The sequence below is a fragment of the Rana temporaria genome, chromosome 13 (assembly GCF_905171775.1).
Source record: "Rana temporaria chromosome 13, aRanTem1.1, whole genome shotgun sequence".
Lineage (NCBI taxonomy): Eukaryota > Metazoa > Chordata > Amphibia > Anura > Ranidae > Rana > Rana temporaria.
Genome location: NC_053501.1, coordinates 21,093,527 through 21,116,718, shown reverse-complemented (window position 1 = coordinate 21,116,718; position 23,192 = coordinate 21,093,527). Strand labels below are relative to the sequence as shown.

At 47.5% G+C, this 23,192-nt stretch overlaps 1 protein-coding gene across 1 annotated transcript in view; it reads right to left on the bottom strand.

The window, feature by feature from the left end:
- Positions 1-1,084: 1,084 nt before the first annotated feature.
- Positions 1,085-23,192, bottom strand: part of LOC120920856 — a 68,808-nt gene continuing 46,700 nt past the window's right edge. Inside the window, exons 2-3 of the mRNA XM_040333207.1 lie at positions 11,316-11,625; positions 1,085-1,307 (exon numbers count right to left, since the gene is read on the bottom strand). Coding sequence (XP_040189141.1) covers positions 1,100-1,307; positions 11,316-11,625 — 518 coding nt within the window. The 3' untranslated portion in view covers positions 1,085-1,099. The remainder of the gene's footprint in view (positions 1,308-11,315; positions 11,626-23,192) is intronic.

Below are 23,192 nucleotides of genomic sequence, written 5' to 3'. Positions count from 1 at the left end.
CAGGTAAGCCTATAATAAGGCTTACCTGTAGGTAAGGAGAATATCTCCTAAACCTGCACGGTTTAGGAGATATTCCCCCCGCAATGCGGGCGGCGCATGCGCAGGGGGGAATCCACGGCTGAAGGACCGGCATCCGCCGGACCCTGCCGCTTTTAAATCTCGCGCGGGAGTGACGTCATCGCCGCTCCAGCCAATCACAGCGCTGGAGCGGCGATACCCGGAAGACACGCCGGAGCAAGATGACATCCTGCTCGGCGTGGACCAGGTAAGTGGTACACACCTCGTTCCGAGGTAAGTATTTCATAATAGGCTAGTATGCGGTGCATACTAGCCTATTATGCCTTTTGCATTGCAGGTTTGGGGGAACAAAAAAAAAAGTTTATGCGGTTTACAACCGCTTTAATCCAGCTCTGAGCAATCCTCTTTTATTGTTCAGTGAAATAAAACGGATTCAGGCTGGGTTCACACTACTACACTACTTTCATCCTACTTTGCTCTGCTACATTGGTCCTACATTTATCCTACATTGGTCCTACATCCATCCTACTTTCATGAACAGGATACTACTTTGGTCCGACTTCAATGATATTCAATGGGCCTGAAGTAGGATCAATGTAGGACCAAAAGTAGTACAGGGAGCATTTTCAAAGTCGGACCGACTTGTGTAGGACGCTACAAGACGCTCTCATAGGGAAACATTGAACACAGAGCAAAGTAGGATGAAAGTAGTGTAGTAGTGTGAACCCAGCCTTACAGAGAAAAACCTTAGTCCGTTCCGCCCCTTTGCTGTGAGTGACAGGTTATTTACATATCTCATGCAGTAGCCTGGAGACGAATGAATGAATGAAAAACTTATAAAGCGCGGCGCATGCGAACTGAATCGCTTCTGGGCGCTAGATCCACCCACAGAATCTGAAGTTTTTTTAGTTCTTATAACAGACAGAGGGGAAACATTTGACAGGTAAGGATACATGCAGGAGGCATCTATATCCTTATAGATGAGCACTATGGCAGGAGTTTTGAGAGTGGGTTTACATCCACATTAAGCTTTGACATAAGTGTCCAGCTCTAGCTTTAGAAACATCTAAAACTGGACTATTTAAAAAAAAGATAAAAAATTACCAAGATAAAGGCGTCCAAAACCACCCTGTCCAATTGGTGGTCCTAATTTCCACTGCTTTCTGGCTATATCGGTGAGTACCTCCCCAGGTGGGAACACCTCTGCCAATTTCCGCTTAACTGGAGCTTTTCTGGCGCCTGAGCCTGATCCTGAGCCTGATCCTTTCTTTGGAGGCATTTTTCTAGGTCTAGAAAGAAAGAAAAGGTAATTATATAAGTATTTTCTTACCCTTTAACACAGTGGTTCTTAACCTTGTTGGAGGTACTGAACCCCACCAGTTTCATATGCGCTTTCAACGAATCCTTCTTAATTGGAAAAATAAAATAGGATTTTGCGTGTGATGGGCACAGTGGCTGCATGCGATGGCCTAGTGAGGCTGAGATTGAGATATATATATATATATATATATATATATATATATATATATATATTTTGTTTGCTAGTCAGAGAAGGCTCATTTAAAATAACACAAACACATTTTTTTTATCTGCCATTTTATATTAATAAAGTGCTGGTCACCTCAGTCAGCCTCCTCCCCTCCCCCCCCAATCCAGCCATTTAAGTATATGCTCTTAACAGGTTCTACTTACTTTTAAGCAAGTTCAGTAGTCTTTTTTAGCACACTGTCTGCTAGGTTCAAATTCCACTAGTCAGGCAGGCTCCTCAAGACTAGTCCTTGCCTCTCTAGCTCGTCACAGCGCCGACACACAGCTCTCTGCGCAGCGCTACGAGCCCCCCCCCCCCCCCCCCTTCCGACCGTGAGTGGAGTGACGTCACGCCGCTGGAAGGGACCAAGAGACTCCTTCATAGGGGGAGTAAACAGGCTGCAGCAGACAAGAAAGGGAGCCGGGAGGTGACGGTCCCGAATGCAAAAGTGCACTCGGCACATAATTTGTACAGTGCCGCTGGAGGCAGCGGCAGAGCTTCACCTGCGCCCCCTCCTATACGAAATGGTATCGCCCAGGGCACCCGTCCGCTCCTGCCTTGTACCGGCGGCCCTGTGTGACCTCCGCCGAACCCCCGAGACTCACTCACCAAACCCCTGGGGTTCGATCGAACCCAGGTTAAGAACCACTGCTTTAACACAATGTTGCATTTTTCCATCCCCCACACAGCTGTGAATGTATTCCGGTGTTATTTATATAAAAAGCACAGCCCGGAGAAAAGCATCCGAAAGTCAAAGGACATGCAACACACTGCAAACATATTTTTGTTTTATTTCAGAATAGAGGTGTGTAAACACTCCGAACACACAGGCAACACTATTCTTACACAAATAGCATAACAGTACACAATGTCATTATCACACACAAAGGTTTGAGAATACCTGCACTGACTACATACAGTATAGCAATCATTACACAGAAAATTACATTGGAGTGATGTTAGATCGATGGGACAATGACACACTGAGGGTGGTCTGCAATATTGACACCCGACGGTGGTCGTATCACCTTCAGATGTTCAGGAGCATCTTAACCACTTACCCCCCGGACCATATTGCTGCCCAAAGACCAGAGTACTTTTTGCGATTCGGGACTGCGTCGCTTTAACAGACAATTGCGCGGTCGTGCGACGTGGCTCCCAAATAAAATTGGCGTCCTTTTTTTCCCACAAATAGAGTTTACTTTTGGTGGTATTTGATCACCTCTGCGGTTTTTAGTTTTTGCGCTATAAACAAAAATAGAGAGCCAATTTTGAAAAAAAATGAATATTTTTTACATTTTGCTATAATAAATATCCCCCAAAAATATATAAAAAAACATTTTTTTTCCTCAGTTTAGGCCGATGCGTTTTCTTCTACATATTTTTCGTAAAAAAAAAAATCGCAATAAGCGTTTATTGATTGGTTTGCGCAAAAGTTATAGCGTTCACAAAATAGGGGGTATTTTTATGTCATTTTTATTATATTTTTTTTTACTAGTAATGGCGGCGATCAGCGATTTTTTTTTCGGTATTGCGACATTATGGCGGACACTTCGGACACTTTTGACACATTTTTGGGACCATTGGCATTTGTATAGCGATCAGTGCTATAAAAATGCATTGGATTACTATAAAAATGCCACTGGCAGTGAAGGGGTTAACACTAGGGGGCGGGGAAGGGGTTAAGTATGCCTGGGTGTGTTCTTACTGTGGGGGGGGGGGGGACTCACTAGGGAAACACTGATCCTCGGTTCATACATTGTATGAACAGAAGATCAGCATTTCCCCTGCTGACAGGACCGGGAGCTGTGTGTTTACACACACAGCTCCCGGTCCCCGCTCTGTAACGAGCGATCGCGTGTGCCCGGCGGCGATCGCGCCCGCCGGGCACACGCACGGGAGCGAGCGGGGGGCGCGCGCCCCTTAGTGGCGGCTGGGAGAGAGGATGTCATATTACGTGCTCTCGCCCAGCAGAGCCACCTTGTGGACGTATAATGACGGTGCGCGGTCGGCAAGTGGTTAACCTCCTGAGACCCGCGCTATATCCGAATGACGGCTACAGCGCGGATCTGAATATCCAAGTGACGTCCGCCCCTTTGGGCGCTCCAGAGCGAGCAGCGGGGAACTTCTGTGTTGGCTGTGTACCTTGGACAGAGATCCTGTCTTTCTGCTTTGCAGGAAGACGGATCTGTGTGTTGTCCCAGGCAGCCCATCGCCCACAGAGTTAGAAACACACTAAAGCAGGGGTCTCAAACTGGCAGCCCTCCAGCTGTTGTGAAACTACAAGTCCCATGAGGCATTGCAAACGAAAGCTGCCTGTAATGTTCGCCGCACGGTGATTAACGCGGCGGCGGCATCATCATTAGGTATGGGGGACATGGCTGCATATGTTTGGGGACATGGCTGCATTTATGTGGGGGGGGGGGGGGGATATGGCTGCATATATGTGGGGGGGGGGACATGGCTGCATATATGTGGGGGGGGACATGGCTGCATTTATATGGGGGGGGGGACATGGCTGCATTTATATGGGGGGGGGGGGACATGGCTGCATTTATATGGGGGGGGGGACATGGCTGCATATATGTGGGGGGGGGACATGGCTGCATATATGTGGGGGGGGACATGGCTGCATATATGTGGGGGGGGGGACATGGCTGCATTTATATGAGGGGGGGAAATGGCTGCATTTATATGAGGGGGGGAAATGGCTGCATTTATATGAGGGGGGGAAATGGCTGCATTTATATGAGGGGGGGGGGGACATGGCTGCATTTATATGAGGGGGGGGACATGGCTGCATATATGTGGGGGGGGGGGGGACATGGCTGCATATATGTGGGGGGGGGGGGGGACATGGCTGCATATATGTGGGGGGGGGGGACATGGCTGCATATATGTGGGGGGGGGGGGACATGGCTGCATATATGTGGGGGGGGGACATGGCTGCATATATGTGGGGGGGGGACATGGCTGCATATATGTGGGGGGGGGACATGGCTGCATATATGTGGGGGGGGACATGGCTGCATTTATGTGGGGGGGGGACATGGCTGCATTTATGTGGGGGGGGGACATGGCTGCATTTATGGGGGGGGGGACATGGCTGCATTTATGTGGGGGGGGGACATGGCTGCATTTGGGGACACATTTAAAAAAAAAGTATCGGTACTTGTACTCGGTCCTAAAAAAAGTGGTATCGGGACAACCCTAGTTTGTTTATAGCGAAAAAACAAATAAAAACACAACCGTAGAGGTGATCAAATACCACCAAAAGAAAGCCAATTGCAGGGGGGGGGGCATCAATTTTATTTGGGTACAGCGTCGCACGATCGCACAATTGTCAGTTAAAGCGGGAGTTCACCCAATGATGTTTTTTTTTTTCTCTTTTCCCCTTAGCTTCATGCTCGTTGTGTCTAGGGGAATCGGCTATTTGTATTAAAATATGATCCGTACTTACCCGTTTTCGAGATGCATCTTCTCCGTCGCTTCCGGGTATGGGTCTTCGGGAGCGGGCGTTCCTTCTTGATTGACAGTCTTCCGAGAGGCTTCCGACGGTCGCATCCATCGCGTCACTCGTAGCCGAAAGAAGCCGAACGTCGGTGCGGCTCTATACTGCGCCTGCGCACCGACGTTCGGCTTCTTTTGGAAAATCGTGACGCGATGGATGCGACCGTCGGAAGCCTCTCGGAAGACTGTCAATCAAAATAGGAACGCCCATTCCCGCAGCCCATACCCGGAAGCGGCGGAGAAGATGCATCTCGTAAACGGGTAAGTACGGATCATATTTTAAAACATCTAGCCGATTCCCCTAGACAAAACGAGCAGGAATCTAAGGGGGGAAAAGGTGTCATGTGCGGGTGAACCCCCGCTTTAAAGTGACGTATCGCTCCCGCCTTACATAGTTCTGTCCCCCCTCTTGCTCTACCCCCCCCGATTGGGAGTGGGGGTGACGTTGCGTGGAGGACACTTGTATGGTACCTCTCTGGAGTGCCCCCCCCCCCTGAATGGCGACGGTTTCTTTATGGTTTTGTTCCCGCTCTGTGTCGCCAGGCTGATATCCCATCATTGCTGTATTGATTTTTGCTGTATGCTTGTGAAACTGCCACCGTTTTGTCTTTTGTACTGTCATTGGTTTGTGTGTTTTTGTCTTCAAATAAAAAAAAAAACTTTCACTGTCAAAAAAAAAAAAAGTGACGCATCGCAAAAAAAATGGCTGCGTCATTAAGAGGGGGGGGGGGGTACATTTTCCGGGGCTGAAGTGATGTCACTGAGCTCCGTATATGTACTGCCCTCCATCATGGGATATGAGCCTTAGATATATAATCAGTGGGAGTTCTCCGAGACTCACATCTTATTATAAGCGGTTCCTCCATGATAAACCATACAAAGATGCTGACAACCGCCGCCCTCCCCCCCTGTCCAGCACCGGTGTCTGGATGTTGCCGGTCACATCAGGGCACTACTGTCAGTCTGCTCCAAGCACTCCCCCTCCCCCGCAGCCCCGTGCTCCTCCATCCGGTCTCCCCGTACCTCACACAGCGGGCTCTCCTCTTTTTTCCTCGTTCCCGGCCAAGACGCGGGAAAACTCAATTCAGACCGCAGCGCAGATTCTGACACAACGCGCGCTCCCGTGACGCAGCTCCTGCACATGCGTGCGGACGTCGCTGGACGTCACGTGACGCGCAGCAGAGTGTGAGGAGAGTTTTCCCGCCTCTGTGTGTCACTGAGGAGGAGAGACAGAAGAAGAAGAGGCACACCCAGCGCTGAGGGGGGGGATGTGGTTGATGTCTGAGGAGAATATTAGTCATTAGGTAAGAAGAGAGAGAGACAGAGAAGAGGTTGTTTATATATAAAGAGTACTGAGAGTGACATTATTATTATTACCACAGGGGGGGACACTCCCTAAAAACACAGCTCTGTAATGGAGACTTTCTGTCAGGCTGGGTCCGGACACGCCTCAGGTTTACTGTTCCCTAAGGCTGCATTCACACCTGTCGTTTTTTTCACGCGTATTCATGCTTATTTGCGCGTTTGCATACAGCGTCGTCCGACGTTTTTGTGCTTTGACGTTTTTTATTTTAGCCAATAGGAAAAATTATCATCTTTTCATCACTTGTTGCTATGTTGGTAGATTTTTTTAATCTTCTGCCTGGGTGAAAAGTTCTATTGATTAAAGCGGTGGTTCACCCACACTAACAACATTTTAGCATTAAATTAGGCATAGTAGCGCAAGCTACAGTATGCCTGTATTGATTTTTTTAGCCCGGTACTCACTGTGCAATCGTATATAGAAGATTCCGACTCCCCGCGGGGAATGGGCGTTCCTATCAAGAGGGAGGATGATTGACGGCCGGCTATGGCACGTCACGCTCCCCGAAGATAGCCGGAACAGGTCTTGGCTCTTTACGGTGCCTGCGCACAGACTATGCGCAGGCGCCGTGAAGCGCCAAGTCCTATTTCGGCTATTTCCGGAGAAGCGTGACATGCCATAGCCGGCCGTCAATCATCCTCCCTCTTGATAGGAACGCCCATTCCCAGCGGGGAGTCGGAATCTTCTATATACGATTGCACAGTGAGTACCGGGCTAAAAAAATCAATACCGGCATACTGTAGCTCGCGCTACTATGCCTAATTTAATGCTATAAAAAAAATGTTTTATTAGGGTGAACCACCGCTTTAAAGCGCCGAAACGCCCGTAGCAAACGCTCGTTGTCGCGCTAGTCGCTTGAATCGAGCGTTTCCATTACTTTCTATGGGAAATGGAAACGCTCAAATACGCCCAAACCGCACCCGATACGCGCAACAAAAAAGGGTCCGGAACTTGTTTGAGCGTCAGGCGTATTGGCGTGCAGATGTGAACCATCTCCATAGGGAATAATGTATTTTTTCCCCTCTAGCAAATTTGAGCGTCGCGCTTCAGGGGACAAAACGCTCAGGTGTGAATGCAGCCTTAGGCTGCATTCACACCTAAGCGACAAGATAGGCCGCGTACGCGGCGTATTTTGCCGCGAGTGTGTAACTTTTTTTTTTTTTTTTAACAAAGCCTTCCCATTGCTTTGTATGGGCGAACGCCAATGCTGCCTGAAAAAAAGGGTCCAGGACTTTTTTTCAGGCGGCAGGCGTACGGCGTCTATGAGATGTGAACCATCTCATAGACAGCAATGGGAATTCTCCCCTCCAGCGGCACAAGCGTCCGGCGTCGGGCGTTTTGTCGCGGAGGTGTGAATGGAGTGTAAGGCTGCATTCACAACTCGGCGACAAGTAACGCCGTGTACGCAGCGTATTTTGCCGCGTTTCGTGTAACTTTTTTTTTTAACAAATCTTTCCCATTGCTGTCTATGGCCGAACGCCAATGCCGCCTGAAAAAAGGGGTCCGGGACTTGTTTTCAGGCGGCAGGCGTACGGCGTCTATGAGATGTGAACCATCTCATAGACAGCAATGGGAATTCGCCCCTCCAGCGTATCGGGCGTCTGGCGTTTTTTCGCCAAGGTGTGAATGGAGCCTAAAGCCTCATACACTCCATGAGAAAATCGGACAATCCACCATTTTTTTTTTGCATGCTAGTCTTATATGGAAAATGAAGAGGTAACTCAAGGTATGGAAATTCTCATGTGACAGAACACTTCAGAAGTGTTGTATTGTAATGTATTCTTTTATTTCCGAGCATGCGCGATCTTCCTCTTCTCATTTTTTTTTTTTGTGGGAAATAACTAGCCAGACCACACAGGTGGGTATGCTGATCAAAAGAAATTTAATTTGGTCTGTCAACCGACAGGATTTTTAAACCAAAGTTCACAGAAGATAGAGAAGTAGGCTCTATGTAGTAATGTGTCATAAAGGTGTAGCACCCTCTAACGTAGGTAGGTGCTAGAATAGGATTTTTCTAGGGAGACTGTCAGCGCAGGTAAATTTAGGCAGGCCTATGCTTCAGGCTAGGCCTGCTTGTTTTGATCTGGGAGCGGGGAGTGGTTAGTGTAGCAGTGGGTGTGACCACCTGTGCTCACGTTCTGGGGCGCCTCCCCTGCTTCCAGGGAGATTTTTCTGGAAGAGGGGCTGGGACCGGAGTGGCAGGCAGCTCATGTGAGGAGTCCTGACCAATCCCCACTTAATATTGGCAGGGGGAAGGCCTCCCATTTAAACTGGGGTCACATGCCACTGGGGTGGAGTTGTCGGCCCGGGAGAAGTGGAGAATGGAGTACTAGACCGTGGCCCCCATCTGGGGTTGTGAGCGGAGGAGCCCGGGAGAGCTGTGAGGGAGCTTCATCCTTACACGGTCATGGATGAAGTCCTCATCCTTACATGGTCATGGATGAAGTCCTCATCCTTACACGGTCATGGATGAAGTCCTCATCCTTACACGGTCATAGATGAAGTCCTCATCCTTACACGGTCATGGATGAAGTCCTCATCATTACACGGTCATGGATGAAGTCCTCATCCTTACACGGTCATTGATGAGGAGTTCCTGGAGCAGAGGGACTGGAGAGAGGCTGTCGGAACGTATGTCCAGATAAAGTTCTCCATCATGGACTCGGGGGCAGGAGAAGGTCGTGAGTGTACCACAGTTGAGTGCTGGGTGTGGAGGTATGCCAGGAAGTCTGGGAGAGAACTTCACCCTTACACGGTCATGGATGAAGTCCTCATCTTTACACCGTCATTGATGAGGCGTCCTGGAACAGAGGATAGACTGTGGGGAATTGTGCTAAATCGATGCGGCCTGAGGGCGTAGGATTTGCAAGTCGGGCTAGCTGGGATCAGTAGTCCACCAATCAGTACAAGCTGTTAAATCACTAGGCCTTCGGGGAGAGGTACTGCAGGTCTCTGACCTAGTAATCACGCAGCAAATACAGCCAGCAAGTTGGGATTATTCAGAGTTATTCCCTTTTTTCACATTGAAGGTGATGGGGCGGGATCTAATAGTTTTACAGTGATATAGTAGTTGTGCAGTAGAAGCTTGTGCTGGAGGAGAGAGGTTCTGGAAGCAACAGTCTGCAGGAGTTAAAGTGGAGTTCCACCCATAAATATAACATTACATCAGTAGTTTTAAAAAAATGTCATTAGTCCTTAAAGAAAAAAAAATATTTTTTAGATGCCTTCAAAGTGTTGTTGCTAGGCAGAATAGTTAATCTTCCCTCTTCCTGCATCTAGGTGCTTAAGCTTCACCGCACAGACTCCTGGGAATGTAGTGGGTGTAACTTTCCAGGAGTCTGTGCACTCCCCAGTCTCAAAGAATCATGTGACTTGGACAGTACAGGTGCTGAAACCTCATCTGAAAACTATTACATTGCTTGTGCAGCACTGAGCCTGTGCGAGATCTGCAAGGCTGAAATCCAGGAAGTCATACAGTCTGGCTTCATGATGCCCACACTTAAGATGGCCCCAGTCAATTTCTATTTTATAAAGTGTCTAAATGCTGTAACAACCTAACAAAACGGACCTTAGTTTACAGACTAACTTTACTAGAATACATTAAGCTTGTGTATTACAGCGGTATTTATATATAAAAAGTGAAATTGTGGCCGGAACTCCGCTTTAATGCAGAGGAAGAGGAGCAATAGTCTGCATGGTGATATGCAGGGGAGCTGCGATGCGCACCATGGGACCTCCCCTCTCCCCTATTGGAGTGGGTGGATCCTTCCTGCTGTGCATCGACGTCACGCCTGATGCACCGTGCGTGTGACGTTGAACTACGTCTCCAACAGCGTCTTTACACCCGCCGGCGAATGGGAGGTGTTGCCTGATGCCGAATGACGGTGTCATTGTGCCTTCTCCTCCCCCAGCACCGGACCACCGTTGGTTTAATTTGCGGCGGCCTGTCCACATTGTTGGCTCTCTTTCATCTCTTGGCCAGCACCTACCAGTGCACATCTTGGCTTCCCATGCCCTACTATCAGGTAACATATGCAGCTGACCTTTGAGATGCACCCTCTGTTTTTATTCAAGTACAGAAATGTCAACCTTATCACTATACATTTTTACTTTTTTTTATAGAAGCCTCCCAGATGCCCTCTAGCCATCAGGTTGTGCTGGAGCCATCACTTTGTGGACATGTCTCCCCTGCCCTCGCGTGTCCTCGTTTGGGCCCTTTTTCACCTCACGCTGCCACAGCTCCCAGACAAGATGCCCCCTCAGGGGAGTCCTTAGTTCCCAGGACACCCATCTACTTAGTGTTCGTGCAGGATCCAAAACCAATAGAGAAGAGAAGGGATCACCGCTCCAGGTGGGTCACTATGTAGAGATGGACTGACTCAGGATACCGTGGGTGCTGGCGATGCACTGACCATGCATAAGATACGAAGAAAGAGGATGGATAGCCGCACTCCAATGACCAAACGGTTGTCTTTTATTAAAAAAAACACAGCAAGTACATCACTTCACAAGGTGCAACAAAGGAACAGGTAGATAGCCGACGCGTTTTGCACTGAGCTAGTGCTTAATCATGGCGCCATGATTAAGCACTAGCTCAGTGCGAAACGCGTGTCGGCTATCTACCTGTTCCTTTGTTACACCATCATCCGAGCGGTGTTTAGTCAGCCAGAACAGCTTACTGAGGAGGAACAGGAAGTGAGAAAGTCAGACAAAGAAAACAAAACAAAAAATAAATAAAGAAGGGAAATCGACGGGAAAGATAAGTGAACCAACAATGCACTAACTTAAACTATTTGGAAAATAAAAAACAAACCTTTACAACCCCTTTAAGAGCCGCCCCACCATCAGAAGTCAAGAGTCCCCCACCCTCCCTTCATCACAGTGCGCCGCTCTTACTTTTTGCTGCTGCTGGGAGAAGCTGGAAAGTGCAGGGTCTGGAGGAGGGCTGGAGTCAGCTGCCAGAGTCTGCCGAATACTGATACCAGGGGAGGCAAAGATGAGGGACTCACAGGATCTGTAGGAGTTATGTTCTCCTCTCTGCTGAGACTGGAATTAGCAGAGACAAGCCTCTCCACAGCTGCGCAGAGAAATGCAGGATCTGGCTGAGGCATTCTGTCCTCCTCTGCTTCTGACTGCTGAGGCAAGGGGAGGTGCCGCACCTGCAGAAGCAGATTCAGCCCGCGGATCTTTGTGTTTGACACGTGTCCTAGGTGAAGAAACCAAAGTTGGCAATGATGGATGAAAAATATCATGGTCTTTATTTCAGTGACATTGAAAATAGGTCACGGTTAGGTTTTAAATAGTTAGAAATGTGTAGAGCCGTGTTCTTTAACCAGTGTCTGGGGAAGCATTTGTGGTTGATGCAAGTGGTGGGCTTTTAGCAGGTCTGCTCTACATGTTTGAACACCTGCTGTGTTGTACATTTCACATAAGCATGATGCTAATTAAAAGCAATTTTTTTTATGTAACTTCATTAGGGCAGCAGTGCCAGAAGAAGTCTTTGCCACGTAGTGTGGATTTTATTTTACATTGGGAGCCCACGTTTCCGGACAGTTAGGGTAAGCCCAATTCCAAATTTACATTGTAAATTTGATTACAATGGCCCAGATTCAAGTAGAATTGCGCGATATTTGCGGGGGAGCAGGGCAACGATTTTGCCCTGCGCCCCCGCAAATATTTTGCGCTGCCCTCGATTCACAGAGCAGTAGCTCCGTGAATTGCGAGGGCGCGCCGGCAAATTTGCCCGGCGTATGCGCGCGCAAGTTAAATGATCCTGCCGGGGGCGGGAATCATTTAAATTAGGCGCGCTCCCGGGCCGAGCGTACAGCGCATGCTCCGTCGGGTAACTTTCCCGACGTGCATTGCGGCAAATGACGTCGCAAGGACGTCATTTGCTTCTAAGTGAACGTGAATGGCGTCCAGCGCCATTCACGTTTCACTTACGCAAACGCCGTGAAATTCAAATTTCACGGCGCGGGAAGGCCGGCTATACTTTAGCATTGGCTGCCCCTACTATTAGAAGGGGCAGCCTTGCGCTAAAAGTAGCCGTACGGAAACTCCGTACCTGGCTTGCGCGGGGCCCGCGCAAGCTTGTGAATCAGTGGTAGTATGCAATTTGCATACTACACGCTGATACACAATGGGAGCGGCCCCCGCAAGAATGCAGCCTAAAATCTGCGAGGCATAAGAGCCTTATGCCGCGCAGATTTTAGCCTGCAGTCGGTGTAACGAGGTTCCTGAATCAGGAGCACTCGTTACACCGGAGCAAGTAAGCACTTGCGCTGCGTAACCTATGGTTGCGCGGGCGCAAGTGCTTCTTGAATCTGGGCCAATGTGTGTAATCGAGCCTGGGGTGATCAAAGGTCTGATTAGAATATTACCCATTAGGACCTTCACACATAATTAATAGAAGTATCCTTTACAGAGTCATCCTCCAATGAGTTCCACATAGTTGCAAGTTTTCTACAGCCTTCATTTACTTCAATGGTGAATGCAGTCTTAAAGGAGTTGTAAAGGAAAAAAATGTTTCTCTTATCGTCCATGGACGGACACAGCTCCTTAAATCTTGACAAGTGGGTTATGTTCCCTGTTTACAGGAGAGGACTAGGCAGAAACATGTTAAATAGTTAAATACATGTTACATTAACAGAGTTGAACAGCCCCGCCCAGGGGGCGGTCCCTCCAGACATAACCCTTCTCCCTGCAGCTTGCAGCCTCAGTTTCGTTCTGCCTAGCAAAGGAGAAGGACGTATGGCTCCCTTTGGGCCCAGCGCCCTGAGGAGAAATTTTATTTTATTTTATTTTACGGGGTCTGTGGGTAGCCTCCTTCAAGGTGGTACTGTATGCCCAGTTCCACACCCTGGTTTTCCAGTGGAACTACTGTCCAGGTGGTAAAAATCTCTTGTCTCTGAAATCATTAGATTCCTGTGCGCCACCTAGTCAGAGTCTCTCTGAGTTGGTGACAGAGATTCCCGACTATTCGGTCCGGGAAGTTGTTCCTTCCTTCCAGTGGTCGGTGTTTACGACGGATGCCAGCTCACGGGTTGTGAACCTGGAGGTTCACAAAACTGGGGGGTCCAGTCGGCCCTGAGTCGCTGGACTTGCGTGGACCTATGACCACACCTCCTTGAATGTGTCTGGTCTCGGTAGCTACCCAGGGCCTGGCTAGTGCCTGGTGGGAGACCGCCTGGGAATACCAGGTGCTGTCTACTGTTCATTGTCCTACTATTTTAGGCGATCAGGCTATGCGTCTCCTTGTGGTCGACCGATCTGGTTTCAGCCGGACAATGCCACGGCCGTGGCTTCAGTCTACCATCAGGTATGCCGGCAGGCGGACTACTGGAGTCGCCAGATGCTGGACCAGGGCGACTGGTCTTTGTGCTTGGGGTGTTTCGGCTCCCTTGCAGGAGGTGAGCCTCACATGGCATGGATCTCCTGGCAGCTTGTCTCCGCCGCAAGGGTGTCAGTTAGTGGCCAGGTCTAGTGATCTTGTACAGACGCGTCAGTCGCGCTGGTGGCCCTGTGTTGTCTGTATCAGTGATTTTTTGCCATTCCTCCATGGTAGTTGCTTCCTCGGCCGCACCACAGAGTGGATGCTGAGGAGATCCCGATGATTCTTATCGCTCCAGATTAATCTCGGCGTCCTTGGTACGCTGATATCGGGCGCCTGGTAGCGGAGGCACCCTGGCGATTGCCAGGGCAGGAGGTTCCTGTCTCAAGGTCCCATACTTCCTCCTGTTGTACAGTCACTGACTTGCTTAACATGGTTATTGGAAGCCAGACTTTAGGTGACCAGGGTCTGTCTGACTCGGTCATCTCAACAGGGCACCGTAGTCTTCTTCCGGAGGATCTACCGTCGCACCTCTCTTGGTGCGAAGGGATGGAGTGACGTCCACGGGCGTACTCTCGGTGTCCAGGGTCCTGCTGTTTTTAAAGCTTGGATTGGATCTAAAAATTGCTTAAAGCACCGTTTGGGGGCAGATTTCAGCCTTGGCTGTGTTCTTTTAGTGGCCTTTTTGCGGCCCGTTCCCTGGTGGGTCCCCTTTTTTTGTGTGCAAGGGGTTTGTCATATACTTTCCCCTCTTGGCCCATCTCTTCCCCCATGAGTTTTGACTCTGGTGCTCTCGGTTCTTCAGGAACCTTCCTTTTGGAAACATCAGAGAGATTTTCTCTTGACACTATCTCAGAAGGTGGCCCCTTTAGTGACCTTTACCTCTGTTAGAGGGGTTTCTGAGTTGGCGGTCTTGTCTTGCAAGCCGCCATGCTTGATCCCCCATAAGGATTAGGTGATGGTGCGCCCGCGACCTTCCCTTCTTCCGAAGGAGGTTTCGGCCTTTCATACTTTAGGCGTGGTACGCGCTTTGTGGGTATACCAGCCTACTACGGCTCCATTTCGGAGCTTCTGACTCTCTTTTGTGTCGGTGTCTGGTCCACAAAAGGGCCTGGCAGTCTCGTCGACCACCATTTCTCGGTGGATCGGGCAGGCCGTCATACAGGCCTATGCTCCTAAGGGCGGGCCCCCCTTTCCGGTCACGGCACTTTCGACCAGGGCAATTGGTGCTTCCTGGGTTTTTTTTTTTTTTTTCGACATCATGCGTCGGTCTCACAGGTGTGCGAGGCGGCGATTTGCTCGTCCGTTCACGCTTTTTCCAGAATTTACATGGTTGCTGTGAGTGCATCTTATGATGTTTTTTTCAGCCGCTAGTTTTTGCCGGCGGCTGTTTAAAGTTGCACCTCCTCCGTTGAGGAGCTCTGCTTGTTTTGGGGTGAAGTTAAAATTGTTTTTACTGATATATTTCCCACCCTTCGTTTTTTGACACTGCTTGGGGACGTCCCACTTGTCAAGATTTAAGGAGCTGTGTCCGTCCATGGACGATAAGAGAAAATAGGATTTTTTGTACTCACCGTAAAATCCTTTTCTCTGAAGTCCATGGACGGACACAGCTCCCACCCCTCCTTTTTAGGTTTGTACTGCTTGTTACGAACTGAGGCTGCAAGCTGCAGGGAGAAGGGTTATGTCTGGAGGGACCGCCCCCTGGGCGGGGCTGTTCAACTCTGTTAATGTAACATGTATTTAACTATTTAACATGTTTCTGCCTAGTCCTCTCCTGTAAACAGGGAACATAACCCACTTGTCAAGATTTAAGGAGCTGTGTCCGTCCATGGACTTCAGAGAAAAGGATTTTACGGTGAGTACAAAAAATCCTATTTTTGCCTAAAATTAATGTCTGCAAGGTAGACAGACAGAATAGTGTAATGATTCTGTTAAAAAAACGAGTAAATACCTATTAAATTCCTTCATCTATATCACCTCCGGCGTTCTAGTTTCTGTTCTCTCATTCACTTCCTGGTTTGCGGCGCTCGTTCATGTAAGAACTACATTTCCCAGTATGCATTGCGGCACGCCCAGTAATTCACACCTCCTTGAAGTCTAACACGTAGAGAGCGTCCTGCCGCACAGATGTAGTTCCCAGGAGGGGGCGAGCACGTCACTGACCACCGCAGTAAAGCCTCCCATCACGGTGGTGAGTAACAATCAGACAAGCAGGAAGTGAACAGAACAGAGAAGAAATAGAGCAACTTCTGAGCAAAAATGAACAATGAGGAAGTGAAAAGAGGAATGTCTGCAGGTAAAGGATGCTTATTATGGAAAAAAATGTTTTCCTTTACAACCCCTTTAAGGGGAAATTCAAGGCTAGAACTAACAAAGCTTAAAACTGCTCCCACCCCCTTCTAACACATATACTAACTACCCTGTAGAAGGAAGATGCACATCATTCCAGCCTGGCCAGTCAGAATAACTGAGGATCCCAAACCCGAAAGAAAACAAGCGAAGGTGTCGACGCCAGCTAGAGGAGATGAACGTAATTCCGCTTGATAGATCCATACCTGTGTCAGGTTATCAATTTAAGCCCCCCGTTCACACTGAATGCGACTTTGAATTGTGCTACTTAGTGCAATCTCAAAGCCGCAGGTCAGTGCGATTTCAGGTGCGACTTGCCTGACATCTGTGTAACTTCATGCACAGATGTCTATGCAAGTTGCACCTGAATGAGAAAACAATAGTGCATAAAGTCAGAGTCACAGCGATTTGAACAGTTCCATTGCCGACAATGGGGTGTGACTTCTCATGCGATTTAGAACTGTCAAATCACATGACAATTCGCACCAGTGTAAAAGGGGGGTAAAACTCGCCACATGTTATAATCTGTACAATCTCCCTAAAGCTGGATATACCTTATACAATTTTTGTTGTTTAGTTCCCTTTAGATTTAAAGTTGTGCTCAGAAATTTACATACCCTAGCAGAATTTATGATTTCTTGGCCATTTTTCAGAGAATATGAATGATAACACAACAACTTTTCTTTCACTCATGGTGATTGGCTGAAGTCATTTATTATCAATCAACTGTGTTTACTCTTTTTAAATCATAATCACAACAGGAACTACCCAAATGACCCTGAACAGAAGTTTACATACCCCAGTTCTTAAAGCGGTCCTCCACCCTAAAGTGGAGTCCCGCTGATCGGAACCCTCCCCCCCTCCGGTGTCACATTTGACACCTTTCAGGGGGGAGGGGGGTGCAGACACCTGTCTAAAGACAGGTATTTGCACCCACTTCCGGCCACACGCTACGGGCGAAAGACGGGCATTCCGTCACATCCCGTCTGTCGCCCGTTGTGTGCTGGGAACACTCGGCTCCCAGCACACAGCGTGTGAGCCAATCGGCGGGCGCAGCGCGACTCGCGCATGCGCCGTAGGGAACCGGGCAGTGAAGCCGCAGCGCTTCACTTCCTGGTTCCCTCACCGTGGATGGAGGGGGGAGCAGCAGGGTGACGAGCGATCGGCTCATCCTCTGCTGCGATCACCGCTGGACTCCAGGACAGGTAAGTGTCCTTATATTAAAAGTCAGCAGCTGCAGTATTTGTAGCTGCTAGCTTTTAATATATTGTTTTAGTGGCACATCCGCTTTAATACCGTGTATTGTCCCCTTTTAACATCAATGGCAGCTTGAAGTCTTTTGTGGTATTTGTGGATGAGGCTCTTTATCTTCTCAGATGGTAAAGCTGCCCATTCTTCTATGCAAAAAGCCTCCAGTTCCTGTAAATTCTTGGGCTGTCTTGCATGAACGGCACGTTTGAGATCTCCCCAGAGTGGCTCAATGATATTAAAGTGGAGTTCCACCCATAAATATAACATTACATCAGTAGTTTTAAAAAAAATGTCATTAGTCCTTTACAAATTTTTTTTTTTTTTTTAGATGCCTTCAAAGTGTTGTTGCTAGGCAGAATAGTTAATCTTCCCACTTCCTGCACCTAGGTGCTTAATGCTTCCTAACCTACACCGCACAGACTCCTGGGAATGTAGTGGGTGTAACTTTCCAGGAGTCTGTGCACTCCCCAGTCTCAAAGAATCATGTGACTTGGACAGCACAGGTGCTGAAACCTGATCTGACACTGCTTGAGCAGCACTGAGCATGTGCGAGATCTGCAAGGCTGAAATCCAGGAAGTCATACAGTCTGGCTTCATGATGCCCACACTTAAGATGGTCCCAGTCAATTTCTATTTTATAAAGTGTCTAAATGCTGTAACAACCTAACAAAACGGACCTTAGTTTACAGACTAACTTTACTAGAATACATTAAGCTTGTGTATTACAGGGGTATTTATATTTAAAAAGTGAAATTGTGGCCGCAACTCCGCTTTAAGGTCAGGAGACTGAGATGGCCACTCCAGAACCTTCGCTTTATTCTGCTGTAGCCAATGACAGGTCGGCTTGGCCTTGTGTTTTGGATCATTGTCATGTTGGAATGTCCAAGTACGTCCCATGCACAGCTTCCTGGCTGATGAATGCAAATGTTCCTTTTGATAACATACTGCATTCATCTTGCCCATCAGTGTTCTGATGATCAGTGCAGCCCCATCAGTGCTGTCAATCAGTGCCGGCTCATGAGTGCTGCCAATCAGTGCAGACTTTCAGTGCTGCCTATTAGTGCCTATCAGTGCAGTCTCATCAGCGTACATCAGTGTATATCAGTGAAGGAGAAAAATTACCTGTTTGCAAAATTTTATAACAGAAACTAAGAAAAACTTTTATTTTCCAAATTTTTGGTCTTTTTTTTTGTTTTGCTTAGCAAAAAAAGAAAAAACACAATGGCCCGGATTCAGGTAGATTTGCCCCTTTTTTATGGAGGCGCAGGGCAGCGTTTTTGCCCTGCGCCCCCGCAAATTTCCTGCGCTACCCGCGATTCACGGAGCAGTAGCTCCGTAAATTGCGTGTGCGCTGTGTAAACTTGCCCTGCGTAAGGGCGCCTAATGTAAATGATCCCGTAGGGGGCGGGAATCATTTAAATTAGGCGCGCTCCCGCGCCGAGCGTAGAGCGCATGCTCCGTCGGGAAACTTTCCAGACGTGCATTGCGGCAAATGACGTCGCAAGGACGTCATTTGCTTCCAAGTGAACGTGAATGGCGTCCAGCGCCATTCACGAATCACTTACGCAAACAACGTGAAATTCAAATTTCGCGACGCGGGAACGACGGGTATACTTTAGCATTGGCTGCCCCTACTATTAGAAGAAGCAGCCTTACGCTAAACACGCCGTATGGAAACGACGTAACTTGCGTACGCAGGGCTTGCGCAACGTTGTGAATCGGTGTTAGTATGCAATTTGCATACTATACACTGAGCACAACGAGAACGCCCCCTAGCGGTCATCGCAAGAATGCAGCCTAAGATATGCAGGCATAAGAGCCTTATGCCGCGCAGATCTTAGGCTGCAGTCGGCGTAGCGATGTTCCTGAATCAGGAGCATTCGCTACGCCGGAGCAAGTAAGCAATTGCGCTGTGTAACCTATGGTTACACAGGCGCAATTGCTTCTTGAATCTGGGCCACTGGTGATTAAATACCACCAAAAGAAAGCTCTGGGTACAGCGCTGCACAATTGTCATTCAAAGTGTTACAGCGCTGAAAGCTGAAAATTGGTCTGGGCAAGAAGGGGGTGAAAGTGCCCAGTAGGCAACTGGTGAAATATGTTGTGGCAGCTCCCATTCCACCTTCATTGTGGAGACTGTCACAGGTAAAATAGGCTGTACATACCTGCAGCATCCCCACAAAAGGCTGCAATTACAGCTCCATGCCATTCTCTTCTGACAGGCAGAGCTTCAACAATTCATGTGTAATCAGCTGCTAGAGAGTTGGGGAAACCCAAGAAGTAAGTTTGTTTCCCCAGAAAGGCTTGTCGTTTTCATAGAGTTATAATAGAGAATGTCACATGGCCATTTTTGATACAAAGAGCAATTAAAAGTGTTTTAATTGCACATTTTCTATAGCAACACTATTGCAAAAAGTTCCTGGCTATCTAAATCTTCTCTTTAGTATTGTATTTATAATGGGAATTCATAAAAGGCATACCTCAGCCAAGGCTGGAACTCGATCTCAGTGCATTCTCCAGCCATAAATACAGTCTGTCATTACAGTATACAGATTGAGGAGAAAATAAATAAGTACAGAACAGCAAGATCGGCTACATTTTAAAGCCGTGCACACTTGATTGTGTGTCATCTTAGTGTCTTCAATAGACTTATCGCTTTCTAATGAGCTCTTGTCCACATATTATTCTGTGTATAATTTGTAAACACACACAGAATCTCATAAACTATATGGAGTGTTCCTCTCCAACAATACAAACATTTTCTGTTTATCACCAAACATTTCATTTATCCCATTACACGGTGAAAGAATTATTATCTCCCCTGTTGCAGCAAAAAAACCCTTTCTCCTCTAATGGAATTCTGTTTTGGAAATGTATTTTGGTATTATAAGGTTCCACTTTATAGTGAGTACGGTTCAATCAGTGATCTAAAAGGCACTTAAATGCTTTGAACAAGACACATAAAAAGCTTTTTATTGCAAGCGCTTTGCTGTATGTACCAATTTTGACATTGATCTCATTCCATGTCGGGGTATTTTGGAAGCAGCCCATAGCATATAAAATCGCATGGTGGCTTTTGATCTCCAGCTGGTGATTAAGCCACATGATGGAAGTTTCAAATGTTCTTGCGCCCATTAGCATAGCCCTAAAACGGCGCTGTGATAAATGCGGCCGAGGTTCTTTTTCCCTAATAGGAAACATTTACATAGAGAGATCACAAAGTTACACCTGTTTATTTACATTACTAAGTAATGGATCACTGTAGACAGAGGTGAATTCATTAGCGGGACTGGTTTTCCGTAGATATTTTGTAGAAAACAGGCTTTATGTTTTAACTTTTTCTACATGTGCTGGTTGCATAAAGCTGTAATTACCCGTCCACTTTTTTTTTTTTAAGCGTCGGCGTCTTTGTTTGCTCAAAGAAGAATAGTTTATTGAGCTGCTAATGCATTCCAAGGTATTTTGCCACCGTGTTGCAGATTTGGTTTGTCATAATTTGAGTTTCATTTTCCCATTATCCATTGTAGCTACATTGAGCATTTATTTAACAGTATCTATAGATTGCTTCCTCTTTTCTTTTCTTTTCTTTTCTTCTTGTACTGGGCTAGCCAGCTTATTCAGAACCCCACTGCCTGGCTTATATTTCTCCTACTTGGCCGCTGCGGAAGCCGACATTAGTATTCAGCACTACTACAGTGTGTCCTCTGGGTCCTGTGCTATGTGGCTTCCCCACTGCATACTACCAAAGGGGTGTGGTCGCTTGGCACCGCCACACTTCACAGAACGCCTTGTATTTTTTTCAAGAAATGCAAGGAATTCTCTGATTAGACGAGGTGAGGAGGTCACTTCACTTTCTCTACTAATCTATCCTTTTTCATTTTTTTGCCCGGAGGTGCTTCCTCAGTAGCTCCTATCTCTAGTTTGCTTGCAAAGTCTCAAGTGAATCACCACAGTGTGTGCAAAAATATGTACACTATATTACCAAATATATTGGGACGCCTGTTGGGCGCTTTGATCTGTGCTATGCTTATATGTTGCACTCACTGAAGAGTGATTTTACATGTGAGTTTATTTTAATCTTTTTAATAAAATTATCGGTTTGGCTTCAGAGAGCACCAGATCTCCTTTCTTCTTTTTTCATATGCCCTGATTGCCTTACCTTGTTCCTGAGTCTGCCGTAGTGAGTAGAGTAGGTCGAAGTATTAAGGTGAGAGGCCATTCCTACTATTCGGTGGAGGTTCTTTGGACATCACACTTTGGATTTTGCACCTTATCTTCCTTTTTTGGATCATATTTGCACTTGAGCACTTTATGGACTCTATTTAATTTTCACTTTGATATATTTGATATATTTGAGTATTTGAGTATTGTATGTTTTCACTTTATTTAATGTTTTTTATTAGTTTGTTTTTATTGTTTGCGCTGCACTATTATTTTTATATATTGGGACGCCTGCCTGAACTTTAATGGCATCCCAGTCTTGGTCCAGAGGGTTCAATATTGAGTTGGCCCACCCCTTGCAGCTATAACAGCTTCAACTCTTCTGGGAAGGCCGTCCACAAGGTTTAGGAGTGTGTCTATGGCACAGGTGTCAAACACAAGGCCTGCCGGTCGAATCCGGCCCTCCAGGCCATTTCATGTGGCCCTTGCACCTCTCCTGCAGCTGCAGGAGAGCTTCAGTCCTCTTCCAGACCCTTACTTTCTGCTGTCAAGCAATGCATCCAGCTTCTTCCCAGCAGCATAAGGTAAGGGGGGTGCACTGTGATGTAAGGGAGAGTAGGGGACTCAACTTCTGATGGTGGGGTGGCTCTTAACATCTAATGTAAGGGGAGGGGGCCCCAAAGCACCCACCCCCATGTTGAGGGCATGCGGCCTGGTACGGTTCAGGAGGGGGGGGGGCGCAAAAATAAAAACCGCAGAGGTGATCAAATACCATCAAAAGAAAATTGCTGAACATGTAGCTCTAGACGGCGCCTGCGCACACTTCTGACATCCAGGCTCATTCCTTACCATCCCTGTGGACATGGAGGATGTTAAAAAAAGCCAGGATGCCGAGCGAGCGACTGGCCACTTACAGCGAGGTCCACGCAGGCGCCCCATGTTCGGGTATTTTCGGAGGCAAGCAGTACGGGGGGGGGGGGGGCATAATCCGTGGGGGGAAACTCATCGGCAGAACACCGGCGCTGCCATTCGAAGTAAGGGAAACAGGCAGCGGAGCCTTGCGGCTTCACTGTCCGTTTCCTACTGCTCATGCGCAAGTCGTGCGGCACTTTGTAATTGGCCTGCGCACCCAAATGTCCCAGAAGTCAACGCAAGGAGGAGAAGAAAGAAGACTACCACGAAATAGGAAGTGGCAGATTAGGACAATCTGCCTAGAAACAGCCATTTCTGGTAAGTATATTAAAAAAAAAGGTTTTCATTTTTCTTAACATTTTTTGGAGCCTTTTTGTCGCTTTAATGCATAGAATGCATTTAGGTGAAAAAATGCAAAGCTTTACAAGTAGTTAACGCTAAGCTTTAAGTAGTTAAAGTTCAGTAGTACTCCAACCTTACTCTCTTTATCTTCTCACTTCTGAAGATAAGGTAGGTACTGCTTCTGACAGCCTGATGTAAAATTTCAGCTGGCATACATGGCACCATGAGGATTCCATATAAAAATACACAAAGAACACTAAAACAGGATAAATAACCTTCACCGAGTACATGGACTAAACAAGTGTAAACATATAAAGATATGTAGGCAGATTAATAAAGATTTACGACGTCGTATCAGTAGATACACCGTCGTAAGTCCGAATCCGCTCCGTTGTATCATTAAAGCGGTTGTAAACCGCATATAT